The sequence below is a fragment of the Trachurus japonicus genome, chromosome 6, assembly GCF_045865225.1.
Source record: "Trachurus japonicus isolate A0001 chromosome 6, Traja_1.0".
Classification (NCBI taxonomy): Eukaryota; Metazoa; Chordata; class Actinopteri; order Carangiformes; family Carangidae; genus Trachurus; species Trachurus japonicus.
Window position 1 is genome coordinate 10,147,027 of NC_140912.1, and position 20,029 is coordinate 10,167,055.

At 40.6% G+C, this 20,029-nt stretch overlaps 1 protein-coding gene across 1 annotated transcript in view; it reads left to right on the forward strand.

The window, feature by feature from the left end:
• Positions 1-17,948, forward strand: part of LOC146985577 (LHFPL tetraspan subfamily member 3 protein-like) — a 43,115-nt gene extending 25,167 nt beyond the window's left edge. Inside the window, exons 2-4 of the mRNA XM_085778690.1 lie at positions 11,555-11,791; positions 15,431-15,460; positions 16,514-17,948. Of these exons, the coding sequence (XP_085634816.1) occupies positions 11,555-11,791; positions 15,431-15,447 (254 nt within the window). The 3' untranslated portion in view covers positions 15,448-15,460; positions 16,514-17,948. The remainder of the gene's footprint in view (positions 1-11,554; positions 11,792-15,430; positions 15,461-16,513) is intronic.
• The last annotated feature ends 2,081 nt before the right edge of the window (positions 17,949-20,029 follow it).

The following is a 20,029-nucleotide window of genomic DNA, read 5'->3' on the forward strand; positions in this document are numbered from 1 at the left end:
GTTGAGGACATTTGGCATTTTGATTTGTCATCATCATCATCCTGGCTGGGTCTTGAACTCACAACCTCTGACACCAAGAACCAGCGATTAACTCAGTGAGCTAATTATCTGGAAGTGAGACATGGTGTGTGTCTTCTCAAATAGACTCAGGGAGTCAGTGTCCGGGCAGCTGTTGTGGACGCAGATTTCTGTTATCTAAACAAAAATCTGTTAATACATAAATTGCATTTAGACAGCAAAATAGCTTGAGGACATCTGCCATTTCAAACTGTCATCATCATCATCTTCTCCCTCGCTGGGTCTCGAACTCACAATCTCTGACACCGAGAACCAGCTCCTAACTCACTGAGCTAATTGGCTGGTACTGAGACCTGCTGTGTAGCTTCATTTATCCACTCAGGTGAGCCAGTGCCCGGGCAGCTGTTGTGATGAAATGGTCAAAATGTCAATAATTCAGTCATCTAAACAAAAATCTGATAATACATAAATTGCATCTTGACAGCATGGAAATGTTGGTGATTTGTTTTTAATGATAAGTGTTTTGCTTCATAAGAGAAAATATGATGTTTATAAATTCCAGTCTCACATTGACTGCAGTTGTTCCCATGAGAGCAGAATTCAAAATGTTCTAGAAAATTTAGTTTTTGAATTAAAATTCTGATATTTGCCAAACTTCATCAACCATGACTCCAGAATATTCTCATTTTTTTTCAGGAAGTTTGAAAATGTATTTAGCAAGAATTTGATGGTATATGTTTATAGTACTGTTTACAGTCAAACGTTTTCATGCACTGTAGGCTCAATTTTTGCTTAATCAAAAATCCGAGAAACAAGTTTTGTGGAGGACGGTCTGGAGATGCTCTGTAGCAAGTTTGGTGTCAATTGAGCAAAAATTGTGGGAGGAGATACATTTTAAAAGTTTTACAGTTATTGAAAAAAACAGAGTGATGGACTTCATAATTTGTAATAAGTTTAAGTTGACAAAAGTTTCAGCAGTATTGAGGCGACATTGTGGTGAAGTTTCAACACTGTAGCATCTACCGTTGGTTTGGTAGGAATTTTTAAAATTTTTAAATTTAAACGCTTATTGTGCCCCCCCTGGGAGGGGGGGGCACATGTCCTTGGAGTTGAGTGAATCTGGCATGGGACTGAACCTTTGTGCAAAGTTTGGTGAGTTTTCGCCCATGGGAAGTATGACTTCCTTGGAAGAAGAAGAAAGAAAGAAAGAAGAAGAAGAAGAATTCCTAGGAATACAATAGTGTCCTGGCAGCTGCGCTGCCCGGACCCTAAAAACATCAGAGTCATCAGTAAAAAACTAAGAATAGCCTTAAAAACATCAGTGAACGACTAAGAATGACATTAAAGCATCCTTAAAAGATGTAGTATGACATTAAAACCTTAGCAAAATACTTAATGACTATAAAACATCAGTAGACTAAGAAAATATTTTTAAAATGCCAGATTAAATACTCTTAAGCCTGTTCAGCTTTGTTTAAGATTTCAGGATCAAGGCTTTACTTGACGCCTATCTACACATTATAACCATTATAACCATACTTATAATGAGGTATAATGCAGTTATAACACTGTATAACTATAGTTACAAACACTCATAAATGATCATAATGCTTTATAACAATAACACACTATAAAGAATTTTATCATGACTTATAAGGTTAAGGTTATAATTGTTAGTAACTGGCTGACAATGCCACATCGATAATACATTATAATTAAGCAATATCACACGAGAGGGAGTGCTGTTGTACTGTATATCAGCACGGGTGTGATTCGGTCGTAGGCACGAAGCCGCAGGCCGAGTGCCGCAGATAATCACACCCGTAATCACACCCCAGTACTTAAGTCTGGTTTGACATTGTGGAAGTACTAATGCAGTGAAAGAAAGTTTGATATTACTGAATTTTTGCAACACGTTTAAACATTAAGCTGCTCTAATCTATATTTTGATGATAACAGAGGATCAAAATTGATACTGAAGTGATCACTCATGGTGCCAAACCCACAACTGGCAGTAAGCAACTAGCTGGTGACCAGAGGAGCATTTATCAGCTAATGAGCCACATATTTACAGAAAGAAGTGTTTGAGACCAAAGCAGAACTAAAAGAGAGATATAATCAGGGCTCCAGGTCAATACTAATATTGCTTTATAACTGCTGGAAATCAGCAACGTTTTGCTTCAGCATAAAGACTTTTATGTTTATAGTTGATTTGACACAAAGTGGCAAAATTATCTGTTACTAACAATTAATTCTAAAGATTGTAAAGTAAGTGATATTTACTGCATTCTGGCTGACACCATTATTGAAATAAATTCATATTTCTTTTTGTGGAATTCAGTGGCATTCAAACAGAGTCATTTTCATATCAAGTAATATAGATGAAAGTTTGTTTATTGTCTATTGTATAGTGTATTCACAGATGCAGACAACTTTTTGACCTAGTGTATGTTCTTCACAAATACACCTGCATCATCATTTCTCACAGTGATGTAAAGTGACCAATATTATCAGTCAAAAGAGTTGGCAAAATAAACTAGTTTGTCAAATGCTGTCAACATGCATCCCAGGCTAATGAATAAATTACCTGGGGCCTGTCCACCCAAATTAACTTCACTTCACTGCACTTACTCTCTGCACAGTGTGTGTAATCTGAATGTGTCCACTTGTATGACTGTGTAGCCTGAAACTTTCACACATTACCTTAAAAAAACCCAAACTGCAGCCAATGACAGGAAGCAAACCTCACCTGGCTTGGACCTTTGTTATTTAACAGCAGTGCGTGACAGTTTGGGGGCTGTCGGTTACTAGCAACATGTTAGAAACAGTCTAATGCATGTAGTCACTCGTGGTGCTGCAGCTACAAGCAGGGAGTAATGTCTCTCTGCAGCACATCAAGCCTAATACCCAGTGGGGCAGATTTGTGTAAAACTGATAGTGAAACAACATGGGAGCATGCTGTCTGCTGTTACAGCAAGGTGCATTAGCACTTTCAGCAATGACACAACAGTGCAGTGTCTATGAGAGATAAGAGTGCAGTCTCATACTGTGTTAATTGACAGAATAAATAAGACAAGGCCACAGGAGATTTTGATACAACAGAAACATCACAGCAGAGTTGCAGTCCTGAATGGACACCTAAAGTATGTGGCTGTGGTAAAGGGAAGCGACAACAACTAGTTTAGGATACTTGCAGAGCCAATCTGTATTCTCACCAGTTCTTCTCAGAGCAGCACCTGAGGTGAATGTGCTGACCCACCACCTTCCTTTAATCAAAACAATTGCACACACAACAGCTTTGTGCACCAGCTGCTCCTCAGAACAAACTCGTCACCGTGTCTCCTCTTCGTTCTTTTTCTGCATTTGTCTCTCCATAATCCACTTCTTCCATTTTGATTACTTTCATTAAAGAAAAAATAATCACAAAAGGAACAATCTGTCTTGGTTTCTCACCTATTTCCCTCACGTCTACACAGGTAATATGTTTTTTTGTAATTAAGAAACCCATGCAGCCAGTTCAACCATCTAATTATAGCCTGTGGGAAACACCGGGGAACCATTACCCATACAGCTCTCCATACTGCTGATGGTTGACAGCAAGTAGAGGGGATAGATGAGTCTACATGGATGTATGTACTGCATAGACAGAATAAAAAGAATTTTGAATTGACATACAGGTGCCTTACATTTTATGCCACTCAATACTTTACTCTACTACATTTAAGAGGTAAATATTGACATTTGTAAGTCATTCATTTGACAACTATAAGCTTTGGTTGCTTGTTGAAAATGTTGTTGCTTATCACTACTTTGACTACATACTTGGTATTATGATTTGACTACATCTTCCTCCACTGCAAATGCATAACATTTAAAACTGTGCAATATATTAATTTGTATCAGCTTCAAGAGTTGCAAGTCAGTCTAGCCCTCAAGCATAATTTTGTTAGAAAGTGGTTGCTGGTGGGAGCATTTATGAAATGTTGTATTTTCATTTTATTTAATATTTCATTTTGCCATTTTCACTGAAAATGCCGTTACAACTACATCATCATTCGTTTTCACAGAGAATTCAAAAGCATTCTTTGATCCCCATTGCCCTTGCCAATCCTCTTCCTCTATGGAGGTACAGGCTGCATCTGGACCTGTTACATAAGCCCCCCACCCCAGCCTGACTCTCTCCTGCTCTGCTCACTGCGGTTTACACTGCACTTTCTCTTCCTCTTCCCCCTCCCCCCACTTCTAACTCTGCAACCCCACCTCTGCTTTAACCTGAAATGTCTATTACAAAAGCACATGTGCCAAAAGAAACACGATTTGTGTAGACAGACAGTCGGACAGACAGACTTATTGGATTCAGTTGCTTGTTTAACTGATTGACTGAACAATTTGGAGTATTAGTGTGTGGGTGGTAATTGGCACATTGCCACCTTTTCAGCCTCTCCTTTTAGGCAGGGATGTGTTTCAGTCTTTTCAGATTCATACAGCACATCAGGGTGGTTCTGAAGTTGCAGAGGAAATGATATTTCTAAAGATTTCCTTCTAGTTGAGTTGTATTCCCTGTATAGGTCGGAGTGCTTTCTGCCGCCTACAGGTGCACTAATATGCAGTATGCTGTTGTGAGAAGACCATTTGCAGCACTACAAGGTGGTTAAAAGTTTTTGGAAGCCTTGTCCTGGCACAGAACAGAGATGGTTTGATGAAATAAGCAATTTCTTGCTCCTTCTAATCCTTTGAATTGCACTGAGAGGTAAATTGCTGAGGACAGAGTGGGATACAGAGGATGCCTGGAAGCTCCTTGCTTCCTTCAAGCAGCCACTGAGTTTTGCCAGCAACCGAAGCAGAAATAGATTTGGACTGTAGACAGCTCATCTCAAGAAACCTGTTCCTCATCTTCTAGGAGAGCTAGTTGGAGTCAGTTTGAAAAGTTTCTTTTGCCCCACTTTCCACTGTATCCTTGACACTCCGCAAGTATTTTTTTTTTTTTAGACAACTGTCTTAAATTTGTATCCAACCAGCTGTCTGAAAGTATGCTCATCTCCTGTCTGTGCTGTGTGAAACTATGAAACTCTAAATCCTACACATCTCATTATTTTTTCTCCTATAGCTGCAGTGCAATGCTGCCAGGGTATACCAGAATGCTATGTCACTTTTTTTCTCCAAGTGAAGAGATATATTTGCGGTTCACATAATAGAACTACAAATCAATGTTTTGTATCATGTCAAATTTAGCCATTTAGTTTAGTGTTGTGCATGACATATCAACATTTAAAGTCTGCCGTGTCTAAATCTGTTTCCCTATCTACGTAGATGCATGTATTCTAGATGCATTAGGGTATTCCTATCAGGGGGAAGTAGACTTGTGAGGTGTGTGTAAATAGATTAATTATAGTCCATTTACTCTTTATCAGTGCTGTTCAGTGTGTCAAGACCTGCACATGCTTAACAAATACAGATTAAAGGGTTCCTATAGGTGCCTTTGAGGGATACTGTCAGTTAATTCAAGTCATATTTTATGCCATGTATCATTTCATGACAATATAGTAGTGTAATAGACTTGAGAGAGTGGTGAGTCACAATTTTTCTGCTTTATGTTACTTGTGATGTCAGTTGTGGGCAGAAAGTGTTTTGAAAATTCTTAACTTACTCGTGCCTTCAAATGCTCGCAGCAAATTCCCAGTATCCAGTCTTGGGAAACATGTCTGCAGTAATGTAAAATACATGCAGTTTTGCTGTGAAATTGTTAAATAAGTGAAATAAGCAGAACCAGCTGTGTGGTTGTTGAAACTTTAGGCTATTACTGCTCCCACCTCTCTCTCTCTTTCTCTCTCTGTCTCCCACAATGTGCTGTTGGGCCCTGGGCTGCTTGTCTCCAGACTCAGCGAGTTGAGTGACCCGAGCGCCCAGCCACGCTGTCACGCTGTGCTTCGGCAGCGGCAGGAGTCTCACTCCGCCTGGAGCTCAATTCTGAGAACAGCAACGTAGACAACAAGCATCAGGGATGAACCGCTGAACTAGCCAATGAAGAACAATCCGAAAATGTTTTGAATGTGAATAACAGTGGTGCAGGATTCCTGTGTGACACTTTTCATTTTTGTTTTCTAATCAGTCAAGTAGAAAAGACTGTAGAAGGAACTCTTTGAACTGAAGTGGTTGGATTTTACCCACATTCAGGTCACTATTTCACCTGTGGGAGTGTAACATTAGCTATTACATTATAGCAAACTTACCTATGCATATTCATAGGAAGCCCCACTGGGATAAACACTGAACGCTGCTCCCAGAATGTCTGTGCTGATTTCCTTTTTTGAGCTGACTTAGTTTTTACCTTAAATGCCATTTTTCCAGCCACAGGCTCGTTCACCAGAGAGGCTGTCAGTTCAGTAAACACACTCTTTTATTTATCAGCACCACGATGCGTCACTATGAGAAGTGACGAATGAATGAGACCTTAAGCTAGTATATTTCACACAAAGAGGGGCATGCTTACCGATACATACGTATATGTCTATGCGTGTGTGTGTTTGCCGTACAACGGGATAGGCGTATGCGGCGTAAGATAGCACAGTTTGGGTTGGTGTGTATGCATAATTCAGTTTGTCACAGCTATTTAAATGGGAAGAGGAGAAAATGGGATCCACAAAGGACTGTGGGAGTTGAAAAATGTGAATCCCTTTTCATGGCTGCTTAGATGTGCTGCAGATGTGTTAAGTGATGGAAAGAGCAGAGAACAGAGTATATTTCCATCTGCCACCCAGTGCAATCAATGACATGCTGAAACACTAGCGACACACTCAGACATGCAATTGCATTGACAGTATTACAGCAAAGCAGGAGCCAGTTGCTATGGAGGTAGATTAAAGTCTAGTCTTTTAAATACATTATACAGTTTATGTGATTTATTTTACTTTGTCTTTAAACCACAAATTCAGATCAAGCTGTTTCTCTGGAAGTGACATCAGTCCTCCCGTCACCCACACCACTTGTAAATGACGCACAGAGATTATAAGAGGCAATGGGATTCTTTCAGCATCGATGGTTCTATCGTAGTCTCTTTGGGAAAATGAGCCAGGGTGCTCCTGACAAATCTACTGCCATCACACCGTTTCTGTACCATCTGCTGGTCTGCCCTCGAACTCTCCTGCAGCACTGTTTGCACCTAATCTGCCCTACCTACAGTCTCTTACATAAGATGCTGTTAGCCAACAACAATTTCTCAGCCCAGTTTTTCCACTCACACGACCCCAGTGTTCCCAGAAAGAGAAAGATACAAACAGAGAGGTGTATGTGTGTGTGTGAGAAAGAAAATGCTTTGAATAGCTCTGTCGTGGGGCTCCAGCATATGGTAGCCAGTGCTCATGACGTTAGCGTGGTGCTGGGTACTTGCTGGCGGTCTCACACATAGCACCCTATGAGCGCCGTCTCACACCACATCCACCTTCCCTCCCCTCTCTCCCTCTGCATCTCTGCCTCGCCCTGCCTCATAATCTGTCTCTCCTCTTTTTGTGCCCATTCCTGCTCCTGCTGGAGGAGAAGCAGAGAGAAGGGCAAAGCTGAGAGGGGTTAGGATAATGCCATCAGTTAATATCTAGTCTCGGCTCCGACTGACAGCTGCATTCTGTCAAGTGTGCTGCTATTTCCATGGCGAAGATTTGGAGCACACAGTTCATCACTGCAGCATGAAGTTCTGCTCCGATGCAAAGGGAGTGGGTGAAGCCAGCGGTTAACTAAAGATAATGAGATAACATGTTACTTAAAGCCCCCTGCCCATTTAATATTCACACGCATTTAATTAACAGTTGATATACAGTATGTGAAGATGTCTGTTAAAGTAATTGATTAACCAATAATCCAAAGGCATAGAGACATAGACATAGAGGATGCTGTACATGTTCACACAAAAACCATGCAGCTAAAGTTGGGAAATATTATATATGACTGTACATTGCAGGATTTTTTTCTCTTTCCATTATAGTCAACTGTCAAGAAAATGACTAAACAAGAGACAAGTCGGCATTAATGATGTCTGACTGGACTGCATTAGGAGCTAATGATGCTTCAGCTAGATTCTCTGTTACGATGATACTCTTAATGTATTTCAGACTTTGTTTTAGTGTAAAATGATATACTTGTAAAGATGCTCAAGCTCTGAGGGATTCATATAAATTATCTCCTATTTTTTAGATTGTGCTGTTCCTGTTTTGTTATTACAATTTATGTGGTGCCTTACTCTCATTTTTGGATTATCTGTTGACCATCAAGACGATGATATACAGTATACAATCTTTTTAGATAATTATTTCAAAACATTTGAAAACATTTTAATGCCTTGCTGCTGCTTCCTCAAAATTCGCAGCAATTACATTTCACAGATTTCTCTGGTATTGACTTTGGTATTATTGACTTGTGCATAGACTGTATGGCACTTTAGCTGTGAGTTTTTCCTCTGTGAATTTTGCTTAAGCCTCTCCTTATGTAAGTGGATGTCACACTGTGCTGGATTGGGTCTCCTGGACTGTGTTGTGTGGTTATGGATTAGTTGACTCCAGACTTACTGTTACAGTGTATGCAGGGGACATGTGCTGCTCCTCTAACCACATGCCATTTCTGGAAACACGAGTGGCATATGTGGCACCCTCTGTTGGTGCAATCCTGGCCAGTGCATCCCTCAGAGATGATCATCTGCAGAGTAGATAATGTTCAGCAGTGACTGTGACAGATATTTTACTGCTCTAGTATCTCTTGTTCTCTTTTGGTCTCTCTCCCCTGATGCTATCAGCATTTGTCGGCATACACCTCTTTCATTCGTCTTTTTCCTGCACCCTTGCTCTCTCTCTCTGTGAGCCTTCTTCTCTCTCCTCCTGAGCCTCAATGCAATATTCATGATCGCATTGAATTGAGCCAACGGCATTCCAGAGACACCCAGAAGGATCTGGACAGGCTTTTCTTACCTTTGCAACAAACACATCACGAGGGAGGGAAAGGGAATAGTAATGTGTGTTGACTCACCGAGTGTCAAATGTTATTTGGTCTTCTATGGCACCACCTCTATTCAGTCAAACTTATTCCATGAGCCTCTGTAATATTCAGAGTATTTATACGGCCAAGAGAAATATGGACTGTAGGCAATAATTCTTAGCTGAAAAAATTATATTCATATCATGCACCACTATCTATGATTGACCATTTCTTTTCCCCAATCCCCAGTGGAGAGGCGACCAGTAAAAACACATGGACAGCTTCCCCCCTAGGTCAGCAGCAAGTCACATGACAACTGACTGATGGGTTCAGCTAATCAGAACAATCTCAGCCTGAACTGCTCTATCACAAAATCAAGGATAACTATGTCCTAGCCAGGGACAGCTTTGTCTCTCTCTGTCTGCACTGATTGTGTGACTGTTCCTACACAGAAAAGAAAAAGTCACTGGACGTTGGGGGGGGGGGGTTGTGCGAGTCAGATTTCCACTTTACTGGTAGGTAAAGGTAGTTTAGTTCAGTAACACTCCACAAGTCTGTAAATTTGTAAAATTGTCAAGACAGGGCCTGCTCCGTGGCCACTGCAGCCACAGTCACCTTCTGTATTTGTCAGAGGGGGACATCAGAGATGTGTTAGGAAGAGAGAAGGACAGGCAGACAGATTGTGGAGGTATACGGCTTCATGTGGCGCAGGGAGAAACTGGCCGTTCGCTGTCAGCTTACTGTTTGCAAAGTGCAGCAGGTCCTCAGTGACATTCACTGGGGTACTAAATCATGTACTAGACTCAAGAGGATGTTTGACAGATTGCGATGCTATATTGCATATAGAGCGTGTGTGGGTTGAGTGACATATGCAGGACCAACTGAGGCCCTACGGCAGCCTGCTCTGGCCAGGTTAAGTCTTCCTCCAGAGGAAAAGGCTTGTTGCTTTGTGCTGTTTTTATCTGTGGCTCTGCCTGTGGAGACAGTAAAAGACACAGTCTCTGTATAAAACCAACCATGGCTGTAAGATTGTAATGTTGACACAAGAGTATATGACAATGATTTCTGTCACTTAATTACCTGTTTGCACATTCAAGTAACATCAAAAGGAGTATCTTCTGTTGTAAATGGCACCAGACTGTCTTAAGTAGAATAGGTCATTGCAGTACTCCTCCACCCATCAAGCACCTGAGTCCTTGCTCCCTGAAACACTTGCACACTGTGCATATGAATTTGTTATGACAGTTGGAGACATGGGGGAAGGTAGCAGAGGAGTCTTGGGGATGCTGAGCTCTGTTGGGTATGCGGTCTGTCTGCGGCGTATATTGCTCTCTAATTTCTCCTTACTCATTGTCTCACTTCTCAACACCCGCTAATTTTCAGGACTAGTAAATACTGCAGCGGTACTGTAACCAAAAGCAGTGTGTGTGTTTGTGCTTTAATGGATATGTGTGGGCAGCGTGTGTATACACCACTGTTACCACTTTTGATTTTAAGACTGAGAATAAGCCAGGAAAAGATAGAAATGAGGCCAAAATAAGTTGTTTACACATACATCTGTGCACAAAGGTGTTCAAGTAAACGCTGCACACATTACAATTGCGTCAGTAACAAACTAGAACAATCCTAAACCCTGCTACATAACAAACAGCAATCAGAGAGGAAACATTACAAGCAAGTGTTTTGGGGATAAAATGGATTCATTTTATTAATGTGTTTTATTATTAATGTACAATGCACTCTGGATAATTGTGCAGTCAGCTTCTGCTGTTCTGCTGCAGCATCACCTCAGAGGAGAACCTCACTCAGATCAAAGATGAGAGAGGTTTTTGCCCTTAGGACTAAAACTGAGAATGAGGAGTGGTTAGTTAAAATCCAAAGAGGGAGAAAAGGCTGCAAGACTGAGGATGGTATTTCATTTTGCTTGTGCTGCTCTGCCGCAGCATCACCTCAGAGAAGAATCTCTTTTAATCTGAAGATGAGAGAGATTCAAATTGAAGATGAGAGAAAAAGATTTTACACCACAGGCAAAATCTGAGAGTCAGTAGATGCGAGTTAAATCTAATATTACCACTTCTCAAAATGCAAGAGGGAGAGAATCCATGGTGTTTTGTAGGGAAACAAGGAAATCCTGGAGTTTTTCATGTGACCAGAACACTTCCTACCCTCTCGACATCTACACCGCTTGCTGTTATTGTGCCTGGCCATGACTGTTTGTGGATGTTTATTACGCGTTTTATTGCTCTATGGACACTCATTGTGTCTAGACACTTATTTCCCGCTGCAGGGATGAAACGAAAATCAAAGTGATGAATGCTGTAAAATACCCACTGCGGAGAGTAAAAGGGTGGAGATTTGTATAGCACTTGAAATGATCGTTCTTCTCTCATTTCCCCCGAAAATCTCATTATCCCTAACCTCATTTATTACTGTGCACTTTTCCTCCAATGCTCATTTTTGTTCTGCTTATATCTTTTGTTCCTCCTTCCTCTCCTTGTCCCACCCTTTCATCCACTATCCTCACTAATGTTGCCACCTCTCTTTCATTGACTCTTGCCCTCTCTCTGCTTCCCATTAGGTGTCTGTCTGGTGCTGGGTTGTATGATCTACCCTGATGGCTGGGACAGCGATGAGGTCCGGCGGATGTGTGGAGAGCAGACAGACAAATACAGCCTGGGGGCCTGTTCAGTGCGCTGGGCCTACATCTTGGCTATAATGGGCATCCTGGACGCCCTCATCCTCTCCTTCCTGGCCTTTGTCCTGGGGAACCGGCAGGACGGCCTCATGTCAGAGGAGCTGCTGGCTGAAAGCAAGGGTGAGAATGGACTAATGTGATAAAATGTGATAATTTATTGATATTCCTTGGGAAAACTTCCTTTTTGACTGTGCACTACACTGAAAGTCAGAGCCAGCGTCAGAGCACTCTGGGAGCATGATACTTGAAAATCATTCAACCATTAGCCTACCTTCACTGAATCTATGTTGCTAGTTTTGGTATTACAGTAAATTAATTTATAGATACATCTCTACATGTACAGCAAAATCATCCAAGATTGGGCATATCTTAAATCTTATATTGGGTTATAAATCTCTGGTACCATAACTGATCAATTCCACATCAATGGCCCACATGATTTAGTCTAAAAGTGCACTCAATGCAATTCATGCTGCTATAGTGGGTTGACAAAAGCAGATACTTGCAAATGAGAGTACTTTAAAGCTTGCTTGAAGCATAGACTCCTGATTTATTACAACTTTCTACTAGAGTGAAAAGAGAAAGTGCACCCCCATTAACATAGTGATAAAACATACACTTGTCTGGCAACTAGATTATGTGAGTTGAATTCATAACAGGATCACAGTCAGTGTGTTTACTGGTGTTTATGATAAATGAGAGCCAACATTTTGATGTAATGAGCTTTTGATGCAGCTTCAATTTAAAAAAAAGAAGCAACATTAAAATCAGAAAGCATGAAATGTACAATTTGGACATGATGGAGGGATTTTGTTAATAAGTTTGATGTGCTAAAAACAAACAAAAAACATCGACACATGAACAACCACGTGCACTTGTTTTAACCCTTCCTGTTTCTGATGCTGTCATGATCTACTCTGGAATGAAACTGTTTAAAACTAAATCTACAGGGACACAAAACAATGGGCCTCATTCACGAACCGTTCTTAAGAACAAATTTGTTCTTAAGTCCTACTTACGAAGTTTTACAAGATTGTGGCATTCATGAATGTTTTCTTATCCAGAATTTGTTCTTAACTAAGAACAAAATCTACGAACAGTCAGGAGTATACTTACGCACTTTTAGGTGCTGAGACTTATGCAAAAATAACCAATTATAGCGTTTTCTTTTGTTCTGCAGTTGTATGACATTATATGATTTGAATAAGAATTATTTTCTTATCTTTTATGATGTTTTTAATAATCATATATATTAATAATAATAATTGACAAATCATTGCAGTCTCTTAAAAAAACATTATAGCCACTTAATTCATATCATGTCTTTTTTTTTTGGGGGGGGGGGGCATACAGCTGCCGATATGATTTTTTTTTTCCTAATTGCGGGCTGCAACAGTGCACTTACTGTAAGTGATAAGTTTTTTTTCATATGTGATAATATGATGATATTTATGATGGCACACGTGAGTGTGGTCTCTCTGATAACAACCTAAGAGCTGCATCCACTGCTGACGCTACTAAATGTAGCCTAAATATAAAAATATAAACTAAATATAAGCCTTTTGTTTGTTTCTTTGTTTCATTCCTGCCGCAGTAGCGCCACTTCACTACTTAAAGGGATAGTTCAACATTTTGGCAAATTGGCCCATTGCCATAATCGCTATTGTCATAGCAGTAGGTTCGTTACCTTTAATTGTCGGTGTAAGCTATTTTTAGAACGGAGGAGCGGAGCGGCAGGCTGCTCAGGGCTATGCTATGGAGGCTAAAGGAATTTCTTGGTTTTCCTCATCAAACTCATCAAATACACAATCCAACAACTCCAAAAGGCTGTCGTGGACAAGTTGTGAGCTGCACAATCACCACGCTATGAGATAATAACGGAACGTTACAAGACGGAGCTGTTTTAGAGGTAAATTCATGCAAAACCGCTGATGTGTGTTGCGTTCAGGGACAGTTTTTCAGCAAGCAGACTCTGTATTTACCCTGTATTTACCTCGAAAACGGCTCCGTTTCGTAACGTTCCATTATTATCTCATAGCGTGGTGAATGTGCAGGTCACAACTTGTCCTTGAAAGCGTTTTGGAGTTTTGGGATTTTGTATTTGATGAGTTTGATGAGGGAAACCAAGAAATTCCATTAGCCTCCATAGAGTAGCTCTGAGCAGCCTGCCGCTCCGCTCCTCCGTTCTAAAAATAGCTTACACCGACAAATAAAGGTAACGAACCTACTGCTATGAGTATAGCGATTATGGCAATGGGCCAATTTGCCAAAATGTTGAACTATCCCTTTAAGTTCTTTTTACGTTTGGAGTAAAGAATGATTTCTCAATTATTATTATTAATATATATGATTATTAAAAACATAAACAAAGATAAGAAAATAATTCTTATTCAAATCATATAATGTCATACAACTGCAGAACAAAAGAAAACGCTATAATCGGTTATTTTTGCAGAAGTCTCAGCACCTAAAAGTGCATAAGTATACTCCTGACTGTTCGTAGGTTTTGTTCTTAGTTAAGAACAAATTCTGGATAAGAAAACATTCATGAATGCCACAATCTTCGTAAAAACTTCGTAAGTAGGACTTAAGAACAAATTTGTTCTTAAGAACGGTTCGTAAATGAGGCCCAATGTTTTTTTCTCTCTCTCTTTAGGGCAGAGCCAGAGACATGGTCTTGTGTTTTCAAATAATATGCATTTCATCAATGGATGAATAGGGATTTAACAGATCTCATTCACAATGAAGTGACAAACCCACCTCTGTGTTTAAGGGTTTTTAACATTACTTAGATGACATTTTCAGTTTTATCTTAGCATAACTCACATCTGCTCCCTTCTGCACAATGACAGTACAATGGTCTAGAGACAGTAAGAATGTCTGACTGACTTTACCACCATCAGATCTCACTGGCCCACCAGATATCTACAATAAAGTGAGGGGATGAGATGGTAAAACTGGCCTCACTTCAACTGGCATCTATGCAATTCTGGACCAGAGTCACAGGTCTACACAGTCAGATATTGTGACAAGGACTGGGTCCAGGTATGTTTCCCAGTGGGAAATGGGATTAGTATGTCCATGCCGTGTAGCCTGTAATGGAACCAGACAGGCATGGACATCCAGCAAACCACAGAAGAGAAGTGAAGTGAAAGTGACAGAGTGAAAGTGAGAGAGGAAGACTGCATCTTAAAAGGGGCACAGGGGGCTTGGAAAGACTGAGTCCTCAGTTTGGCATCACATGAGACAGTACATTTCTCTTGCGAGAGAAACATGTAACATAATCACTGTGACATATCTACAGTGATCATCTGCAAAGTAAAATAAGACAAGGTCTACTCTGCATAATTTCAGTTTTCTCATTCCCAACCCTGGTGACCTTCAGCTGCCAAACAAGAGACAAAGAGACAAGATTAAAGATGAAGACAATGCCACAGAGAGAAAAGTTTGAGAGGATTATCAGTAGCTTTACTAGTCAATAAATGGCCTCATTGTTCTGCCCAGTGATGTGCCAGTCCTTAGTTTAGGGCTCTGGCTCCATCATTTATGAATTATTCATTACAGCTTGATAGTCTTTTACCAATTAGCTCATCCCTGATGCCATCTACTGGTGTTTGTGTGCAGTACAGCCAGACATTGTGAAGAGTGCATGTGTCTAGCAACGTGTGAACATGGGACTATTAATAGCATGACCTTGAGTCCCATGTTGTAGTGCTTTAATATTTTTCTCTGTGCTTCTGTTTTGTTTGTTTTTTGCAGAGGGAGGCAACGCCTAAACAAAACTATATTGTAAGTAAGAACCAAACACAGCTTATACACATACATGATCTAACAGAGCATAACAGTGTCTGATGTCTAAACCACCATACAAAATTTGACTGTTTATGTTAACATATTGTACATTTTTAACATTTATTAGGCTATATTATCATTGCTGTCGTATTACAGTGAAAATAGCAGTTTATTACTGCGGCTGCTCAAGGTGGAGTCAGTTTTAATAACTTCACACTAAAGGTAAAGGTAAAGGTACTTTATTTGTCACATATACAGCTAGTACAGTGAAATTATTTCTCTGCATTTAACCCATCCCTGAGGAGCAGTGTGAATGAGTATATTAAAATGTTTAGTGTGTAAAATTGAACCTATGTAATACCCACTAATAATAGCTAAATGTCATGGAGGAAAAAAATGTAACATTTCACTCTGTATGTGGTATAAACTAGCATCACAAGGACACAAACAAGTAATGAAGTACCTTGAATCAGTGTTAGAAGACGTACTCAGATCATTTACTGTAATAGAGGACCCTGAGTTCTTTTAAAACATGGCTGAAGACTTTCCCCATTTGCTGTTGCCTTTTAGTCAAAGGCTGCATTTTACCTTTTACTTTTGCATTTATGTTTTATTTCAAAAGACTATTCTAGAGTTTATTTTTTGTTATTCATTTCTATCTTTTAATTGTTCGTAAGGGTTTTATGACTGTTTTAATTATGCCTTAGTGTCCTTTTGCACACTGTTCCAATGTTATTGTTTGTCTTACCTAATAAAGTAGTGGCACAACATGTACAATGAATTGTGCATTATAGGCAGCAGTTTTGTTTTCACAGGGCACAGGATGAATTAGTTTCAAATTAGTTGCGCATCAAGGTGTTATTTAATGAAGTTTAGAGGGGAAATCCTAACCTTTGGTAGAACTGTACATAACTCATAGATTGCTTTAATGCAGGGGTCACAGATGTTTGGAACCACTGTTTTAATCTTTAACAATTCTCTGTTTTATAAACTGATCATATATAATTAAAAAAAAGTTTTTTCACTCACTCGTTCTTTCTTCTTTCTCAGGTCCCTGAATCACCATGTGTCCGTTTCCATAAAGTACCAGCCCCCCAACATCAACTCAAAGGGAAGGAGGCAGTCAAGATCTGTAGAGGAGAGGAATATTATTGAACCAGCCAGCCTGCCTTTTACATCTACCTGCCAAACACCCGGTGTCACCCTCCCCTTGAAGTCCATCCATCCTGCTCGCAGCCCCCACATCATTTCCAACACTTAGATGATGCCCAGTGCTCTTTTATCCCTGTGTGTCTACCAAGCTAACCCTTGCATTGCATTACATAGACCATGGCAGGGGCAGAGACTGTTACTCCGTCGAGAAGTTTATGGACTACCCACTACCTACCTGAGAGGACACAAGGTTGACACCTGCAGTACGAGCACAGACACACATCTACACATCTGCCACCTCACTCATGTCCACAACAGTTCTGTACAAACATTCAATCCACGCAAACAATACATTAACTGTAATAACAAATATTAAAATATGTTAACACTTAGCTGTGTGTATCATCTTCAGAATGTGTCATGTTTTATTTGTGAAAAGAAGAAACTGCTCAATTTCAGATAATATCGGGTTGCTGTAAATCTGTTGTGTTTCATATGTAAGGTTTGACAATGAAATGAAAGTTTTAGTTTCTTCTTTTGCTCATATGCTCCTTTGTTCCTCTTCATTTACTGGAAAAAAAAATTAGACTGTTTTATAAGAATATTATCATCCAAAAGAGAAAAAAACTTGTATTTACAAAGTATGTACAGTGAATATTAAAGATATTCTAGGAATTTTAACAAAACTCATTCAATGCCCTGCTAGCTAACTTTCCACAGCGCTTCAGTTTGAGAAGAAATATAATATTTTATAGTCTGTGGTATCTACACTGTGATGGGGGCTATTAGGACTGTCTGCTGCAGGACTTGTAGCTGCTGTGCGAGTGTGCTTCTGTATGTGTGTGTGTGTGTGTGTGTGCAGGGAGGTCAATGGCTGAATTGGAGTGAGCGTGAGTGCATGCACATACAGTATGTGAATGTTAGCGCGAATGTGTTGTGTGCAATAGTTTGTTGGGCTAGTGATCCAATATGCCAGCCTCACACACAATTGTCCTGTTGTGTAGCTAAATCTGCCTGTCTCAGTCTTTGTCTCCAGCTCTCTCTTTCTGTTTCTCTCTCTTTTCCACCCCTTTCTCCCTTTTGTTTTCTTTTGGGACATACAGGGTAACATAATGGAGTTGGAGTATTGTGTAAAAAGGTGACAGGTGTGCCTGGGTTGAACTTTGGTGATAATGGATGTTTAAGGCCCGTCCCAGCCAAGATTTGTTCTTATGTAAATAGTTATTCTATAGATACGAAACAATTAGCAAATGAGGAGAAGGTTAACTTACAGCAATTTAAGAGATTCCTTTAAAGAATATATGAACACTTAATAAAGGTTTTCACTGTAAAACTTTGTCTTGATTTTCTTTATTCATTTTCACAAGGTTCTTATTAGTCAAAGGGGCACAATGACATATGTGGCAGAATGTTTCAGCTTGAGCATGGAAATTACAAATATTCAAATGTAAAGCAGAAATCCTGCAGTGCAAATTCAGTAAGTCAGTTTAATGTAGACATGTAACAATCAATTTGACCCATATGAATGATTATATTTCCAGGATCTCTCCGTCTCTGCTGCATCAAGTGTGACCAGAATCAGATATTTTAAAATCTTAGCATTTGCAAGTCTTCCAATTTGTGCTCTGGAGTTAGGTGGCATATTTGACAGTCACAACTTAAGTTTGCTGTAATATTGTAAGAAGACAGCTTTAAGGCCACATAAATGGTGCACAAATACAAGCACTGCCAATGAGTCTTTGACTCACTCAAAGAACAAACATTAACATTAATGCTCAACCTGTTTTGGTGGGTTTCCTTTTCAGAGACGTCATAGTCTACTCTACATTCCTTTCATGGTAAATTCAACAAAACAATCCCAGCTCAAGCTCTGCAGTTAAACATAGCATTCACCCATATTACACATTAATCTGTCATGGATGTTTCATTCACTAATATCACCACACCATCCACTGATATAATGGGTTCGAATCCCCGGCCGCCCAGGTCCTTTCTGTGTGGAGTTTGCATGTTCTCCCCGTGTCTGCGTGGGTTTCCGCCGGGTGCTACGGTTTCCCCCACCACTAAAAACATGTCAGATAGGTTAATCCTCCAGACAGTGTCCCTGACCAAAGGCACTGGCTCATAATCTGGAGTTGGTCCCCGGGCGCTGCACCGTGGCTGCCCACTGCTCCTCAGGGATGGGTTAAATGCAGAGAAAGAATTTCACTGTACTAGCTGTATATGTGACAAATAAAGTACCTTTACCTTTATAACATGTTAGATAAGCTACCTAACACATTGGTGCACCAATGTGGATACTTCACCCAAAATCGATAATTCATCGCTTTTCTACTCACCGTCATGCCAAGGAAGGGTTCAGAAAACTTTCGGACTTGTCAAAACGCTTTTGGAGTTCCAGGGGGGTGTTATGATTGGATGTTATTACATGGTTGACCGCTAGGCGGCAGTACTGGTTTGTAGTCAGCTTACCGTACCATATAACAGGGTAGAGCAAGACTGCATTGAGCCACATGTATGTTGTTGAGAACGTGAGACATTAAACTAAGTTACTTGCTATCAACACGGCCTCATCCTTGGAACACGAACATGACATGGTACCAGGAGTAAACTCGAATGAACGACATGGATTTAAAACCACCGGAAAGTTTGAAACTAACGGGGAACGTCGACGAGAACTGGCGCACCTTCAAACAACAGTTTCACCTGTATGTTGCGGCTATGGGACTCGAGGCAAAGCCGGAAGCAAGAAAGGTAGCGCTGCTGCTAACAATAGCAGGGCCACAGGCCATAGAAGTATTTAACACGTTCGTGTTTGACAGTCCTGAAGATAATGAAAAGTTGGATGTAGTGCTTAGCAAGTTTGATACTCACTGTTCTCCGAGAAGAACGAGACGTATGAGAGGTGCGTGTTTCGGTCTCGTACACAGCGGCAACATGAGCCCTTCGATAGCTTCCTGACGGACTTGCGGCTAAAGGCGCAGTTCTGCAACTTTGCGACGCTGAAGGACTCCATGATCCGGGACCAGATCGTCTTCGGCGTGGAGGATAAAAGGGTCAGAGAGAGGCTACTATGGGAGATGGAGCTGACGCTGGCAGGAGCCATTAAGATCTGCCAGGCAAGTGAGCTGTCCCAAAGGCACGTGAGGACGTTCAGCGAGATGTCTGCAGTCGCCTCGGCGCAGAGCGACAGCGCGGCAGCGTTTGGAGCAGTGACGTATCAGCGGAGACGGCGCACACAGACCCGGCCTGCACAGCAGGAGGACGTGATGATAAACTGCAAGCACTGCGGCTCACAGCACAAGCCTAGACAGTGTCCAGCGTTTGGTAAGCAATGCTCCAGTTGCCAAGGCAAGAATCATTTTGCTAAACAATGCTTCTCCAAACGGAAAGAGGGGAAGAAAGGAAAAACTG